The sequence below is a fragment of the Capricornis sumatraensis genome, chromosome 12, assembly GCF_032405125.1.
Source record: "Capricornis sumatraensis isolate serow.1 chromosome 12, serow.2, whole genome shotgun sequence".
NCBI classification, from domain to species: Eukaryota; Metazoa; Chordata; class Mammalia; order Artiodactyla; family Bovidae; genus Capricornis; species Capricornis sumatraensis.
This window is the reverse complement of record NC_091080.1, coordinates 25,310,953-25,324,955: the sequence shown is the minus strand read 5'-3', so window position 1 is coordinate 25,324,955 and position 14,003 is coordinate 25,310,953. Positions and strand designations below refer to the sequence as shown.

Sequence of the window (14,003 nt, the reverse complement as noted above, 5' to 3'; positions counted from 1 at the left end):
AACTTAGCAACAATAAATTGCCAGCAGGAAAAAAAATAAATAAAAATAAAAAAAGAAAAAAAGAAAAAAAGAAAAAAAAAAGGAATTAATGCATGCAGGTAAAAATAACCAAAAAGATTTGGTAGAGGCTGAGAATGAAGAACCAGAAACCCCATGTTTTAATAAAGGCAGTTTCATCCCTTTTCCTTGAAAAGGAGTGTCTGAATTTCATAAAAGAGTGATCTGTTGAGTCTAGGGGAATTACCATATCTTTTATCTTCTCACCAAGAGAGAGATCTTCTTGGTAAGGTTCTACTTCCTTATGGCAAGACAATATCTCTGGCATATTCTGTGTCAATCATGTTGCTGACAATGACCTCATTTCCCATCAAGAGTTGGCAGATAAGAATTCCCATTGGCCTGGAGTAAGTTCTGCCTAATGCAGGCAGTGGAAGGTTGGCATCACCATACAGCAGAAAGATTTTGCTAAAAATTGGCTAGGCACTGGGCCTAACCAATGAATATACTCGGAACAAGAACCTTTCAGTGACACTGTTTAAGTCCTCCAAGCTGGCTATCACCAACAGGAACACAAATTAGCAACGCTGGTGAGTGAGGAAACGGAGAAAAGGAGACCTCATACACTGCTGGGGTAGGTGAACTGGTGCAGCCGCTGTGGAAAACAGTATGGAGGTTTCTCAAAAACTAGAAACAGAGCTACTGTACGAATCAGCAATTCCACTTCTGAGTATATATTCAGAGAAAATTCTACTTTGAAAAGCTATATACAAGGACCCCAATATTCACAGCAGCATTATTTACAATTGTGAAGGTATGGAAACCTTCACAAGCTAAGGGTCCGTCCCCAGATGAATGGTTAGAGAAGATGTGGTGTGTGCGTGTATACATTCGCACAATGGAATACTACTCAGCCATAAAAAAGAATGGAACATTGCTGCGTGCAACATGGACAGACTCACAACTCAGGACGGACTTATGCTAAGTGAAACAGGTCAGACAGAAACAGACAAATACTGTATGACATCACTTGTATGTGAAATCTAAAAACAAAAGCCAGATAACACCAAGTGCTGGAAAAAATGTGGGGAAACAGGAACCCACAGGCACCGCTGGTGCAAGAGTGCACTGTTAGAGCGCATCTTGGGAGTCATCTGGGAGTGCCAAGTGAAACTGAATGTGCCCAGCAAGCTCTCCCCTGGGTATCTACCACACAAGTTTCCACAGACACCTGTAAGAGGACATGCTTTAAACTGTTCACCACAGCAAGGGACTGAGGCAGCCTGGGGGTCCATCACCAAGGAATCAAAAACAACATTCACTGAGTGTCTAGGTGTGAAATACTCCAGAGGTAGTCAATATGTATATACTACAGCAACCTGAACTAACGCAAAAAACAGAGCTGAATGAAGGAAAAACAGACATATAGATGTACGTGAGAAAATACATCTTCAAAGTTGACTAAACTTTGTCAAACTTTATATGTGTGATTACAGATGTCTATGATAGACACTTAAAAAAAAAACAAACAAACATCTTTCTGCCTGCAAAGCACATGAAATCTTCAAGTCTAGTGGTCAAGTGGATTTAAACAAGCTCATCTTTCCTGTGTAGGTTAAGCCCTTCTGCTTAAACAATTAACTGATTACTTCCAGTCTGGATCTGCAGTGAGGCAGAGAAACATGGTCACACAAACCCATGGATGTCCACCTCAGAATAGTTACCGAAGCACCATTTTTACAGTTTTCGGGCTGTGTGGACTTGACTGACATGACTCTCCCCACCCTCCAGCCCGCAAAGTAAGTAAATATAAGCTTAGAAAGAAAAAGACAACCTGGCTTTCTCCTCGGAAGCACACGCACCGTACCAGCGGCAATGAGCAACAAAAGCCCTGTGATTAATGTAAACTGCAATCATCTTGCTTTGATGCGAATGGAGTGGAGCAACGCAGAGAAAGCGGGGTCTCCTGGGTACCATTTTTCTTTCTTAAGATTGCAAGTTGGGAGCAACAGGACTTAAAAAAAAAAAAAAAAAGTCCTATAGATTCTTATCAGCTTCCAGCGAGGCACTAAGACAAGCCTTCTGTTACACTACTGTTGCCTGGCCACGGGTGGCAAACACATCTTACATGTCAGGTTTGCAGAAGCCAAGAACGTCAGAGTGAAGTCTAGAGTGAGAAAGGGCAGTCAAGGGTTAGAGGCACACGATACGGTGGTTCACGGTCAAAGAAAGCCAGAAGGAAAAAAGACACACACCAGTAGGTTTGAAAATCAGAAAGCAGAAGTGAGCGAGTCAGCAGGTGTAAGGGGGCCCTGGGGGTGACGGCTGAAGGGGGTCAGCGTGGTGCCTCAGGTCTCCAGCCCGCGAGGCCCAGCCTCTAGCAGCACTAGCCCCAGGGCTCCCCCAGGAAGGCGTCGGTAAACGGGCCAAAGACAGTAAAATGCAGCAGACCAAGGCTTACGCAGAATCCAACTATCTCACACTATTTTACCATTCAAAGAAAGCGTGAGCACAGCACAGTCGCCACCACTATCCTACAGCTGCGTTCTACTGATTCTGGTGTCCCATGTGCATTGTGAACAACTGTTTGGTTGGGACCTATAGAACAAAAGTCAAATTAACCTAAGAATTTTTTTGAATGAGAAAGACTGGTTTCGGAAGCTTCACTGAAGTCTTCTCAATGGGCCTTACAGATGCTAAAAAAAGCAATTAAGACTATCCACAAAACACTTGGAAAAAAACAAAGAAGGTCTACCAATTACTCCAATGAGGCAAAGTTTTTTTCTTTCTTTTAAAAAAAAGGAGTTACCACAAATGACTTTTTGAGGATTCTTTGGACTGGGATAGGTAGAACAGACATTTATGTGACTGAAACGGACTGCTACACTACCTGGGGTGGGCTTCCCTCACGGCTCAGTCGGTTGAAGAATCTGCCTGCAATGCAGGAGACCCGGGTCCGAATCCTGGGTCAGGAAGACTCCCTGGAGAAGGAAATGGCAACCCACTCCTGTACTCTTGCCTGGAGAATCCAGGCAATGGACAGAGGAGCCTGGCAGGCTACAGTACACGGGGTTGCAAGAGCTGGACATGAGTTAGTGACTAAACCATCATAAACTTCACTAAAAGAGGACTATACCTGTAAGCGGAACTGGCACGCCTTTGCTGGTTGTGCTATTCTGTGCTTGCTACTCAGATACATTTACTACTAAGAAAAGAACTCCCACCCCCCGCCCCAAACCTATTCCATATTTCAGAAAAAGTCATATCCATAGGTAAGACTTGATTCCCAAACCACAAAATCAACACACATGAAATTGTCAGAATATACCAGTAAACTTTTCTTAAATGATGCGGTGCTGAGAGGAAGCTTTAGTCTAAATTCTCTAGGCCAGAATCCTGGAGTGAGTAGCCTTTCCCTTCTCCAGGGGATCTTCCCAATCCAGGGATCGAACCCAGGTCTCCCACATTGCAGGTGGATTCTTTACCAGCTGAGCCACAAGGGAAGCCCACTTCTATCAAAGCTGAAAAATTTTAAATACCTTTAATGTAATAAAAATGTAAATAATTTGACCAAATCTGAAGTCTAATTCTGTAGTTCCTCAGAATAATTTAGCAGGTAGATCAGCCAAATAATAGTGTACTGGGGACCATGTTCACACTTCTTACCACTGGGTCTTTAAACTCAAGAAATGAAAACTCAGATCCCTAAAATGTTTTGGAAAGCAATTTACGAGGGAAGAAGGAAAAAAAAAAAGAAAGGGAGGGAAAAACACCATACTCACACTGTTAGAGCTCAAAAAAAAAAAAAAAGCAACAGGCTTTGGTCTTTTCTCTCCCTTTTTGTGAACGCTGGGGGTGGGGGTGGGGGGTGGGGAACAGCAGCAGCAGAAGAAACCCAATTAATCTGGCCCATGACATTATTTTATAGCAGTTATTTCGAATCTGTCTGTCTCTTATCTTCTCGAGGGAGCACTCGTTCGTGTGCACACACACAAACACATAAACACACAGACACACGGTTACAGCATTTTCCACAGCAGTCCAAGTCTTTGTTCACTATGTTTAGGGTGAAACAAGCTCATGAATTTTCCATAGGAAATCTTAACAACAACAACAAAAAAAACCACTGTAAAGCCTGTATATTTGACTTTTTTTTACTTGTAGGGTAAAAAGCCAAAATAACAGAACCTTTTGCTGAAAGACATGAAGAACATTTCCTCACTTACTGATTCCCCAAATCAGAATCACATGCAAATCCAATTAACTTAAGTACAATGTCACAAATAACGGGTTTAAGTATTCTCATTTGTGTTTCTAAAATGACACCACCACTGTGAAATGTGTGACCTTTTACAGGACAGAAAATTCTGTACACCTAGGTCCTTTCTCTTTGGGTTTCCTACTTACAATTTACTTTAAAATATGACAGTAATTCCCCATATATTATTCTCTGAAAGGTGACAGTATTGTTCAATATTAAGCCTGCCTGTTTAACAACTTAATTTTGACACTGAGAAGTGAATAAAAATTCGCACTTAGCTGGAGAATTAAATATATATAACTGCTTAACTGCCCATTGGAAATTCAATTCACTGAGTAACTTTTATTTATGTCTAAGAATATCTATGAAAACCTTTTCACAGCAGGTTCCTTCCCTGATACGGTTAAATGCAAATTATCTTTTTTCCCTCTTACTCCAGAAAGCTCCTGCATACATAGCTGATACGCCACCTACTGCAAAACCGAGCTGACAGCGCAGGCGATGCTGCCAGCATTTCCATTCCATCACCAGGCTGGGGCTGAATAAAGGCGTGTTTGTGTGGTAGTGTTTCTTTTTTAAAAATCTCAACGCCAAGAAGAACAAGCTGAAATAGCGTGTTCAAAAATGGAGCGTAAAATAAACAGAAGAGAAAAAGAAAAGGACTATGAAGGGAAACACAACAGCCTGGAAGATGCTGACCAGGGAAAGAACTGCAAATCCACTCTGATGACCCTCAACGTTGGTGGATACTTATACATCACTCAGAAACAAACACTGACCAAGTACCCAGACACTTTCCTTGAAGGCATAGTCAATGGAAAAATTCTCTGCCCGTTTGATGCCGATGGTCATTATTTCATAGACAGGGATGGGCTCCTCTTCAGGCACGTTCTAAACTTCCTACGAAATGGAGAACTTCTACTGCCCGAAGGGTTTCGAGAAAATCAACTTCTTGCACAAGAAGCAGAATTCTTTCAGCTCAAGGGACTGGCGGAGGAAGTGAAGTCCAGGTGGGAAAAAGAACAGCTGACACCCAGGGAGACCACTTTCTTGGAAATAACAGATAACCATGATCGCTCACAGGGACTGAGAATCTTCTGTAATGCTCCGGATTTCATATCAAAAATAAAATCTCGCATTGTCCTGGTGTCCAAAAGCAGGCTGGATGGCTTTCCTGAGGAGTTTTCTATATCGTCAAATATCATTCAATTTAAATACTTCATAAAGTCTGAAAATGGCACTCGACTTGTACTGAAGGAAGACAACACCTTTGTCTGCACCTTGGAAACTCTTAAGTTTGAGGCCATAATGATGGCCTTAAAGTGTGGTTTTAGACTGCTGACAAGCCTGGACTGCTCCAAAGGGTCAATTGTTCACAGCGATGCACTTCATTTTATCAAGTAATTACCTGTGTCATGAACAAAGGCAACAAGCATGCAGCCAGCAAGCTTCGGAAAACCTCGGCATCAAAGGCATCCCAAATAACGTGCCCAACTAGCTCTGTACTCAGAGTCCTGCTGCTAATCAATTACTGTGAGCTAACGGTATGTAAATTCTATCGCTAAAGATGTCCTTCTCTAGGGTGTTCCTGCTAATCAAATGTACACTTAAAGTGAAAACAGTGATCTTCTACATACTGTAAATAAAGACGGAATGCTTTTGCTATTTGTTTATTTTTCCTTAAGCTATCTTTCAATCAGAATGTCTTGGGTACTTGTACAATGAACAAGCATGTATACTGTCATTCTTTTAAGGAAAGGATAATAAAATATTTTAAGGGACTATGAGACTTTAAATCCTTTCTACTCATGGCAAAAATCTACGAAGAAGCTGAACTGATAAAATTAACCATTGAGAGCAAGAGAGATGTGCAGGTCTACTAAAACAGAGCTGTGGTGAAAGCAAAATGAGATTGTAAGCATCAAAGCTATGGATTTAATGTTTGATGGCAGGCACCAAAAGCTTGTTCACAGTTTCTGTATTTCATACTAGAATTATCGCTGGATTGATATACTGCTGAAAATTCCTAGAAAACTGCTTGATGACAATAAAAAAAAATGAAAGCATGACTAACTTCTTTGCTTATAGTTAATAATTATAGTAAAAAGTTTCATGTGTCACTTTTAAAACAAATATGCCTTTTAATGACTTCATACCATATTATGCACTGATGCAGTCAACTGGCAGGCTGCAGGCTATAGTAAACCTGGCTGGATTTGCAAGTGACAAAAATCAGCCAATTCATCTCTTTGCAGACTGAACTCCAATACAGCATGGGTAACTTATTCTCAATAGAGTATATGGTATTAGAATAATGAAGAGAGTTCATTTTCAGAATTATCCTAAATATCTCATCTTTGAAGCTCAAAAATAACACATGAGTAACACTAAACATTATTCCTATGAAAGAAGTTTATTGATTCTTCTCAGTACCTCTTTTGATGGTAAATCTCAGGCTCAGTGAATTTGTGGTCATTTCTTTAGTTCATGCTAAACAAGAGGTTATTTTTTAAAATTAGGTTTTATGTATGGCTATCTCAATTAAATAATCAAGAAAGTTAGCTTTAAAGGTGAGAACATTTTTTGCTCGCAAAGAACAGCTAAATCATTTATTTCTATGCCACTTATTTTCTTTGACTTCTAAGTACAAATAACATCTTAATTCACCCCTTTAAAATTTAACCATTAAACCTGGTCATTAAATCTTGACTTTAATAAACTTTGACAAAATATTTCTGTAAATCTTAACTGAGATTATAGAAGTTAGCATCTATGCAAAAAGTTTGCTTACACATAAAAACTTAGGAGAGCTAATATTCACTCAGAACTATAACTGACTTCCCATTACAACATCTAAGGTAATATAAAAGTTGGCTGTACATACTAAAAGAAATATTTTAAAACTTACTGTACAAAAAAGTCTTTTAAAACTCCATGTTAAAAACAAAAATCTCTACATCAACTGCATAATTTTCTTTCTGTATAGCAAGAAAAAAAGTTTATAACATCAAATTATCCCTTATGTACTTAAAAACAGCTTAATCAGGATTCAAAAGAACTGTGAAAACAGAAAAAAAAATACTAAAATCTATTTTATCAGTCACTATAATTGAACTATCTACATATCTCTCCAGCTTATGAGTTGACTTTTCCTTGGCATTTGGACTTTGTAATATTAAAAAAAAACAAAAACAACACGGTAATGATTTAATGTCAAAGTAAGATTTTCTCTAACAAGGTTTCATTTCAGATAATAAAAATAGCCCTGACACATCTTTTTACAGGAGATACAGTTTGTACAAATCTCCTTAGAAGTATTATAAGTGACGCTTTTGCATCAGTTCACAAAAAATTTAACTGTTATAACAAAATTTTATTGATGGAAACCATTACTTTAGGAAATCTGCCACTGATTTTTCGAACATTTCTAAAAAACCATTTCTGAAATGCATTTAATTCCTCCTTAAGCTTTATCATAATATCCTAAAACATTTAGTAATCTAGAAGGAAATAAGGCTAGATTGATTACTCTTGCAGAAATTTTCATAAACATATCTTCAAAATCACTTGCACTGGTATTTACATATTCAAGTGTCTGCATATTGTAAAGTGCACATGAAATACCTAGTTTTTTAAATTTTTATTGAAATATTGGTGATTTACAATGTGGGATTAGTTTCAGGTGTACAGCAATGGAAATGCCTAGTGTTTAAACTTTACTACTTTAAAAAATACTGAGAAATACTTCCCATTCAAAAGACTCAAGTAATTGTACAAAATGTCTACTATAAGTCAGAGTGAAGTTGTCAGAACATTTTTGTTTGCGCTCAATGACGAACTTCCTCAAATCTTCTCTCATATTGTTCCAAAGAATAAATCACAAAGTGACTCTATCTTCTTTTTCAGAAGAAAGGTAATAAGAAAACAGGTTACTGCACTTGCCACATGCCTAATATATATATGCGTGTATTTGGAATTATACCACATGGTGATTCTAGCATTACCCTCAAAATATAAAAGACAAACACACAGCTTAAGTATACTGTATTTCTAAAATGTGTATGGAAGTGTGCAGAACAAAGGGAAATGCTTACACAACTCAAATGATACAGAAATGATGACTACTGTCTCAGACTGAAGATCATGATACTAATTAAAGCTTGTTGTTTTTCTTTTAAAGGAAAGTACTTATATTTGAAGTGCTATTTTTAAGATGTTAAAAGGTAACGTTAGTGTTTTATCACATGCCAGGTACCATTCTATGAACATGTATTATCTCAATTAATCCTTACAATAACCCTAAGAAAGATAAAGAAAGAGACTTCGAGGGCTAAGGGACCTGCTAAGATCCTACAGTTACTGAGAGATCAAGGTGGAACCCGTATTTGAAACCTAGTTATACCAGCTCCAGAGACAGCAGGAACTATGCTTTTGCAGGCCACTTATCTCTGTAACACCTAGACCTGGCATAGAGCAGGCATTCATGAAGTACATGCTAAACAAAGAATACCAAAACAGAGGTTTGCCTTGCTTGGTAAAACCTCACGATGCAGGTATTCTTAAAACGTTGAGTGATAAATTGGATTTTGGGAAAGCAAATAATATTTTAAATGTCATGTCGTGTCATTTAAAGAACATGAGATGAATCATCTCACAAGAATAAAGAATATCCCAAATTTGTATATTGGCAAATCGAGATTTTCACATGTCAGGTTTGCTGAAAAGGGGGGTTACTTTTTATGGCTTATAAAGTCCACAGAACTTCCTATGAGGAAAAAATACAGGACAGTGAAACAAATATGGGCTCTGGAGTCAGACCTGGGTTCAAATTCAATTAACTTCCCCTAATTTGCTTACATGACCATAAGCAAGATTCTTCATTCTTTGAACTTCAACATCCTCACAGTAAAACAGATAGTAATGATCAGCTGATAGGGCATTTATATGGCTTAAATTAAATTCTAAATTACATGTAAAATCCCTGGGGAAAGAAATGGTAACCCACTCCAGTATTCTTGCCCAGAAAATCCCCATGGACCAACGAGCCTGGTGAGCCACAGTCCATGGGGTCGCAGAGTTGGCCACGATTGAGCAACTGAACAGCAACATGTAAAATGCCTCACCTATCACAGACTTTCCATAGCCTGGTTATTAGCTTATCCAGTGCAAAGGTATCTTCATGACATAACCATGAATAACAGGCACAAAAATGCACATTTACATTAACTATGCTTTCAACTTAAGACATGAACAGAACAGAGAACTTTCAACAAATGCAAGCTTCATACTGTGTTGAACTCTATAAGATACAAGGCTCTACTTTAAGTTGCTCCAGGCAAATGCAGTTTTCAACTTTATTAGTTTAAAAATACATATGGTAAATTTTTCTTAGGACATTTATCTCCTAGCTTCATATGCAAAATCTACAAGAGCAAAATAATCACTACAGCTGTTTTCAGCAATTTAAAATCAGTCAGGAATAACGTGATATCACACTCTTAAAGATACCCCTGTCTAATAAATTATGATCAAATGCCTTAAGCTGCAATGGTGTCAGTCAAGGTTAAAATCAGCGCACTGGAATCATAATAATCTTGCAAATAAAGCAGAGATGTAATATGAACTATCCAAAACAGCATGCAACTTAAAAATTATTTATATTTTATTTTTTAAACTTTTTTTATTGGAGTTGACTTACAATGTATTAATATATGCTGTACAGCAAAATGACTCAGTTAAATACACACACATTCTTTTTTATATTCTTTTCCATTATGGTTTATCCCAGGATAACTGAATACGGTTCCCTGTGCTATAAGGCAGGACCCTGTTTATCCATTCTATACATAACAGTTTGCATTTACTAAACCCAAACCACCAGTCTACCCATCCCCCTTTGCCCCTCCCCCATATTTAGCTCTGAAACATATAATGGTTACGTCTGTAGCAGACTTATCTTCCTAATCATATTTTGCCTAAGTTAATAATAAAATTATTTTGCTTTTGTGAACAAACACCAAGGGGATGGTGATAAAGAAAGATGTGTGGGAAGAGAGAAATAGCTAAGATGAAATTTTGAATAAGTGACTGTATTCCTACTTCTCCTCTTTGCAAAGATACACAAGAGTTCAAGAGATTCAATTAAACAAAAGTCACCACTATTAATGTAAGTCTTACAAGCTATTATAAATAACTTACAGTTAGTTACATCAAGAATGCAGAAACTATGCAATATCAAGCATTTTCTACATAAAATATAGTAACTCTAAATTTATTTAAATTACCACACATTTTTAAAAACATACTGCATATTAAAAAGTCAAATAATTATACTATATTTTCTTGTTACCTGTCTTAAAAAATTATTCCCCAGCATAAAATAAAAATAAATAAGATGCAGTTAACCTAAGAGTACAGCAGGTTTTTCCAAACTGAGGACTCCAGAATATTCAGTTATATTTAACAGCAAATTTTACTAATTTTTTAAAAAAAAGATTTAGTTATTTTACAAATTCCTTTTTGAAGACAGGCCCAAACTTTCAAAAGTTATTTTGATTACAGCCTTTTAGAATCTTCAGTACATATTTTTCTACATAATTAAAGTATAAAATTGGGCAAGTCTGATTTTTAACAAATTCCATGCTACTGATTTTACCTTGTTATAGGTTTGTTAACTAATATTAAAGTTTCTTAAAGCTGTTGAACGATACAAACTTTAATCTTAATGATTACTTGAGTTTGATAAACTTCTATGACTTCAGGTGGTTTTACAAAGAACTACAACATTTAGCATTTACTTCAGGTGCCCTATCATTTGATGAATTTTCATTTATATTTATTTTTTAAAAACTACTTTGAATTTTACATTTTTTCCTGTCCACACAAAGGAAAGACTGTATCAGTGTGTATAGAAATAATTACTAATAAAGTCTGATGACTATTAGATAGAAATACCAAGCAAAAGAATCTAAAAGTCACAGGCGACTGCTTTATAAAAAAACAGAACCCAAAACTGCAACCCACAGGCATTTATGACACATACATGTTTACCTTTCACAACACAGCCAGAAAGAAACACACTGGGATGCAATATACAGATATTCAGCTACCTTGAAATCTGAAGACAGGCTTTACCAAAATGTCATTTTGGTTCCCAGTTACACATCACTCCTCTCTTTTTCCTATCTTATCAGAATTTAATTATTTGGATATAAGGTAGACTGTACTTAATAAGAGGCAAGAAGGCTCAACTATATCTCTTACAATTATATAACAAAAATTTATATATTATAAAATTCACTCTACAATTTTAATATATAGAAAAATAGTAAAGCTTGATATAAAAATTTGGTAGGTAACACTGAGGTTGTTTAATGAAGCACGGTTAAGCATTAAGTAAAATCATCCCCAACTGTCATTCTGTATCACCCTAAGACAATTTAAAGGATGTAACATTTTTAAGTAAATTAATTCTCTTTATTTAAAAAAACAAACAAAAAGGAATATGTACTAATAGTGGCCTTTTTGGTTCAAAGTAGTGGGAAGGAAAAGCAGTTGAAGATTTAAAAATCAAAGTAAAAAAAGACATATCGGACTTCCCTACTGGAGCAGTGGATAAGAACCTGCCTGCCAATGCAGGGGACACAGGTTCAATCCCTGGCCCAGGAAGAGTCCACATGCCTTGGAGCAGCTAAGCCCACGAGCTACAACTACCGAGTCTGCCTGCTCCAACTACTGAGGGCCATGTGCCTAGAGTCTGTGCTCCGCAACGAGAGAAATCACCGCAATGAGAAGCCTGCACACCGCATCAGAGGGTGGCTCCTGCTTGCTGCAACTAAAGAAAGCCTGAGCACAGCAACAAAGACCCAGTGCAATGAAAAATAAACACATTTCTTTTCTTTTTTTTAAAAAGGACATATCAACTCCACCAATGTTAAAACTGGCTAATGAAGTAGAAAGTGAAGAGGAACTAAAAAGCCTCTTGATGAACGTGAAAGAGGAGAGTGAAAAAGTTGGCTTCAAGCTCAACATTCAGAAAACTAAGGTCATGGCATCTGGTCCCATCACTTCATGGGAAATAGATGGGGAACAGCAGAAACAGTGTCAGACTTTATTTTTCGGGGCTCCAAAATCACTGCAGATGGTGACTGTAGCCATGAAATTAAAAGATGCTTACTTCTTGGAAGAAAACTTATGACCAACCTAGATAGCATATTCAAAAGCAGAGACATTACTTTGCCGACTAAGGTCCATCTAATCAAGGCTATGGTTTTTCCTGTGGTCATGTATGGATGTGAGCGTTGGACTGTGAAGAAGGCTGAGCGCCGAAGAATTGATGCTTTTGAACTGTGGTGTTAGAGAAGACTCTTGAGAGTCCCTTGGACTGCAAGGAGATCCAACCAGTCCATCCTAAAGGAAATCAGTCCTGAGTGTTCACTGGAAGGAATGATGCTAAAGCTGAAACTCCAGTACTTTGGCCACCTCATGCGAAGAGTTGACTCATTGGAAAAGACTCTGATGCTGGGAGGGATTGGGGGCAGGAGGAGAAGGGGACGACAGAGGATGAGATGGCTGGATGGCATCACTGACTCAGTGGATGTAAGTCTGAGTGAACTCCGGGAGTTGGTGACGGACAGGGAGGCTTGGCGTGCTGCGATTCAGGGGGTCGCAGAGTCGGACACGACTGAGCGACTGAACTGAACTGAATGAAGCAAAAAAGATGAAACCTATTCTACAGATACGAATGGTTTTCCAACAGGGGCACAACTACTACCTACCTACCTCTACCCTTCAAAGAAATCATCTGTGGTTGTTTTGGTTTCGGGTATTATGATACTATAAAAGACCACACTACCCTGAAAAGTACATAAACGGGTAGAAAGGAATAAGAAAACATGGGACCTGCTGGTAATCTGACCTTTTGGCAAACATCATGAAAATGCCTGCGTTCACGGAGGTGTACCCTGTGTCAGCACTCAGTACTATGCATGCAATGTCCCCTTTATCTCTGAGGTGCCCAGATTGCTACTTTCCCAGCACCCATTCTTCCCTCTTTGTTAGTAACTGAACCCTAATTCCACTGCGGTGGCAACTGTACCCAGATAAAAACTGGTATTTTCTGATGCTCTGTAAGTGCAAGGTCAAGTTATCAAGTTCTGACCAAAGGAATAGAAGCAAAATTGACAGGGTATGCATCTGGATATGGTCCTCTCACAAAGCTGGGTGAGCCTTTCTGACTTGCCCTATTGCCTCCATTTGCTGCCTGGAATGTAGATGTGATGGTTAGAACCACAGCAGCCATTCTGGATCATCTTGAGAATGGAAGCCGCTAACTAATGATGGCAGACAGTTGCTTTTAACCATGGGACTGCCACACCAGACCTGGACTTCTTACCTTGGAACTTCTGTACAAAGAAAAACACATTTGCATCACTGATATCTTAGGACGTCTAACAGATAGAGGTGAGCAGTATTAAAGATCTTGTTTTATCAATGAGAAACCGACAGAGTCAGGCAACTTGCCACAGGCACACAGCTAGCAAGCAACACCCAAAGCGCCAAGCTCTGAGCTCCCACGTAACACCACTTTCAGACCACATACCAGGAACTGAGTGAGAGACTCTGCAAAGGACATGAGCCCTGACAACAGGCAATACAATGCTGAAGCAAGGTTAGCTTCTCCACTTGTTAGACGACATCATACATCAAATCCTAGCTTAAAATACTGGAAGACAACAAAGTCAGT

The 14,003-nt window shown here is 38.2% G+C and overlaps 2 protein-coding genes across 2 annotated transcripts in view; one reads left to right on the top strand and one right to left on the bottom strand.

The window, feature by feature from the left end:
• The window catches only part of GTF2F2 (general transcription factor IIF subunit 2), a 139,455-nt gene that overhangs the window by 72,842 nt on the left and 52,610 nt on the right, over positions 1-14,003 (bottom strand). The window lies entirely within an intron of this gene.
• Positions 4,883-5,662, top strand: KCTD4 (potassium channel tetramerization domain containing 4). The gene has a single exon (XM_068984733.1). The coding sequence runs from the start codon at positions 4,883-4,885 to the stop codon at positions 5,660-5,662; it is 780 nt and encodes a 259-aa protein (XP_068840834.1).

Coding starts and splice junctions, on each gene's coding strand:
- KCTD4 (XM_068984733.1), top strand. CDS start 4,883: ATGGAGCGTAAAATAAACAGAAGAGAAAAAGAAAAGGACTATGAAGGG.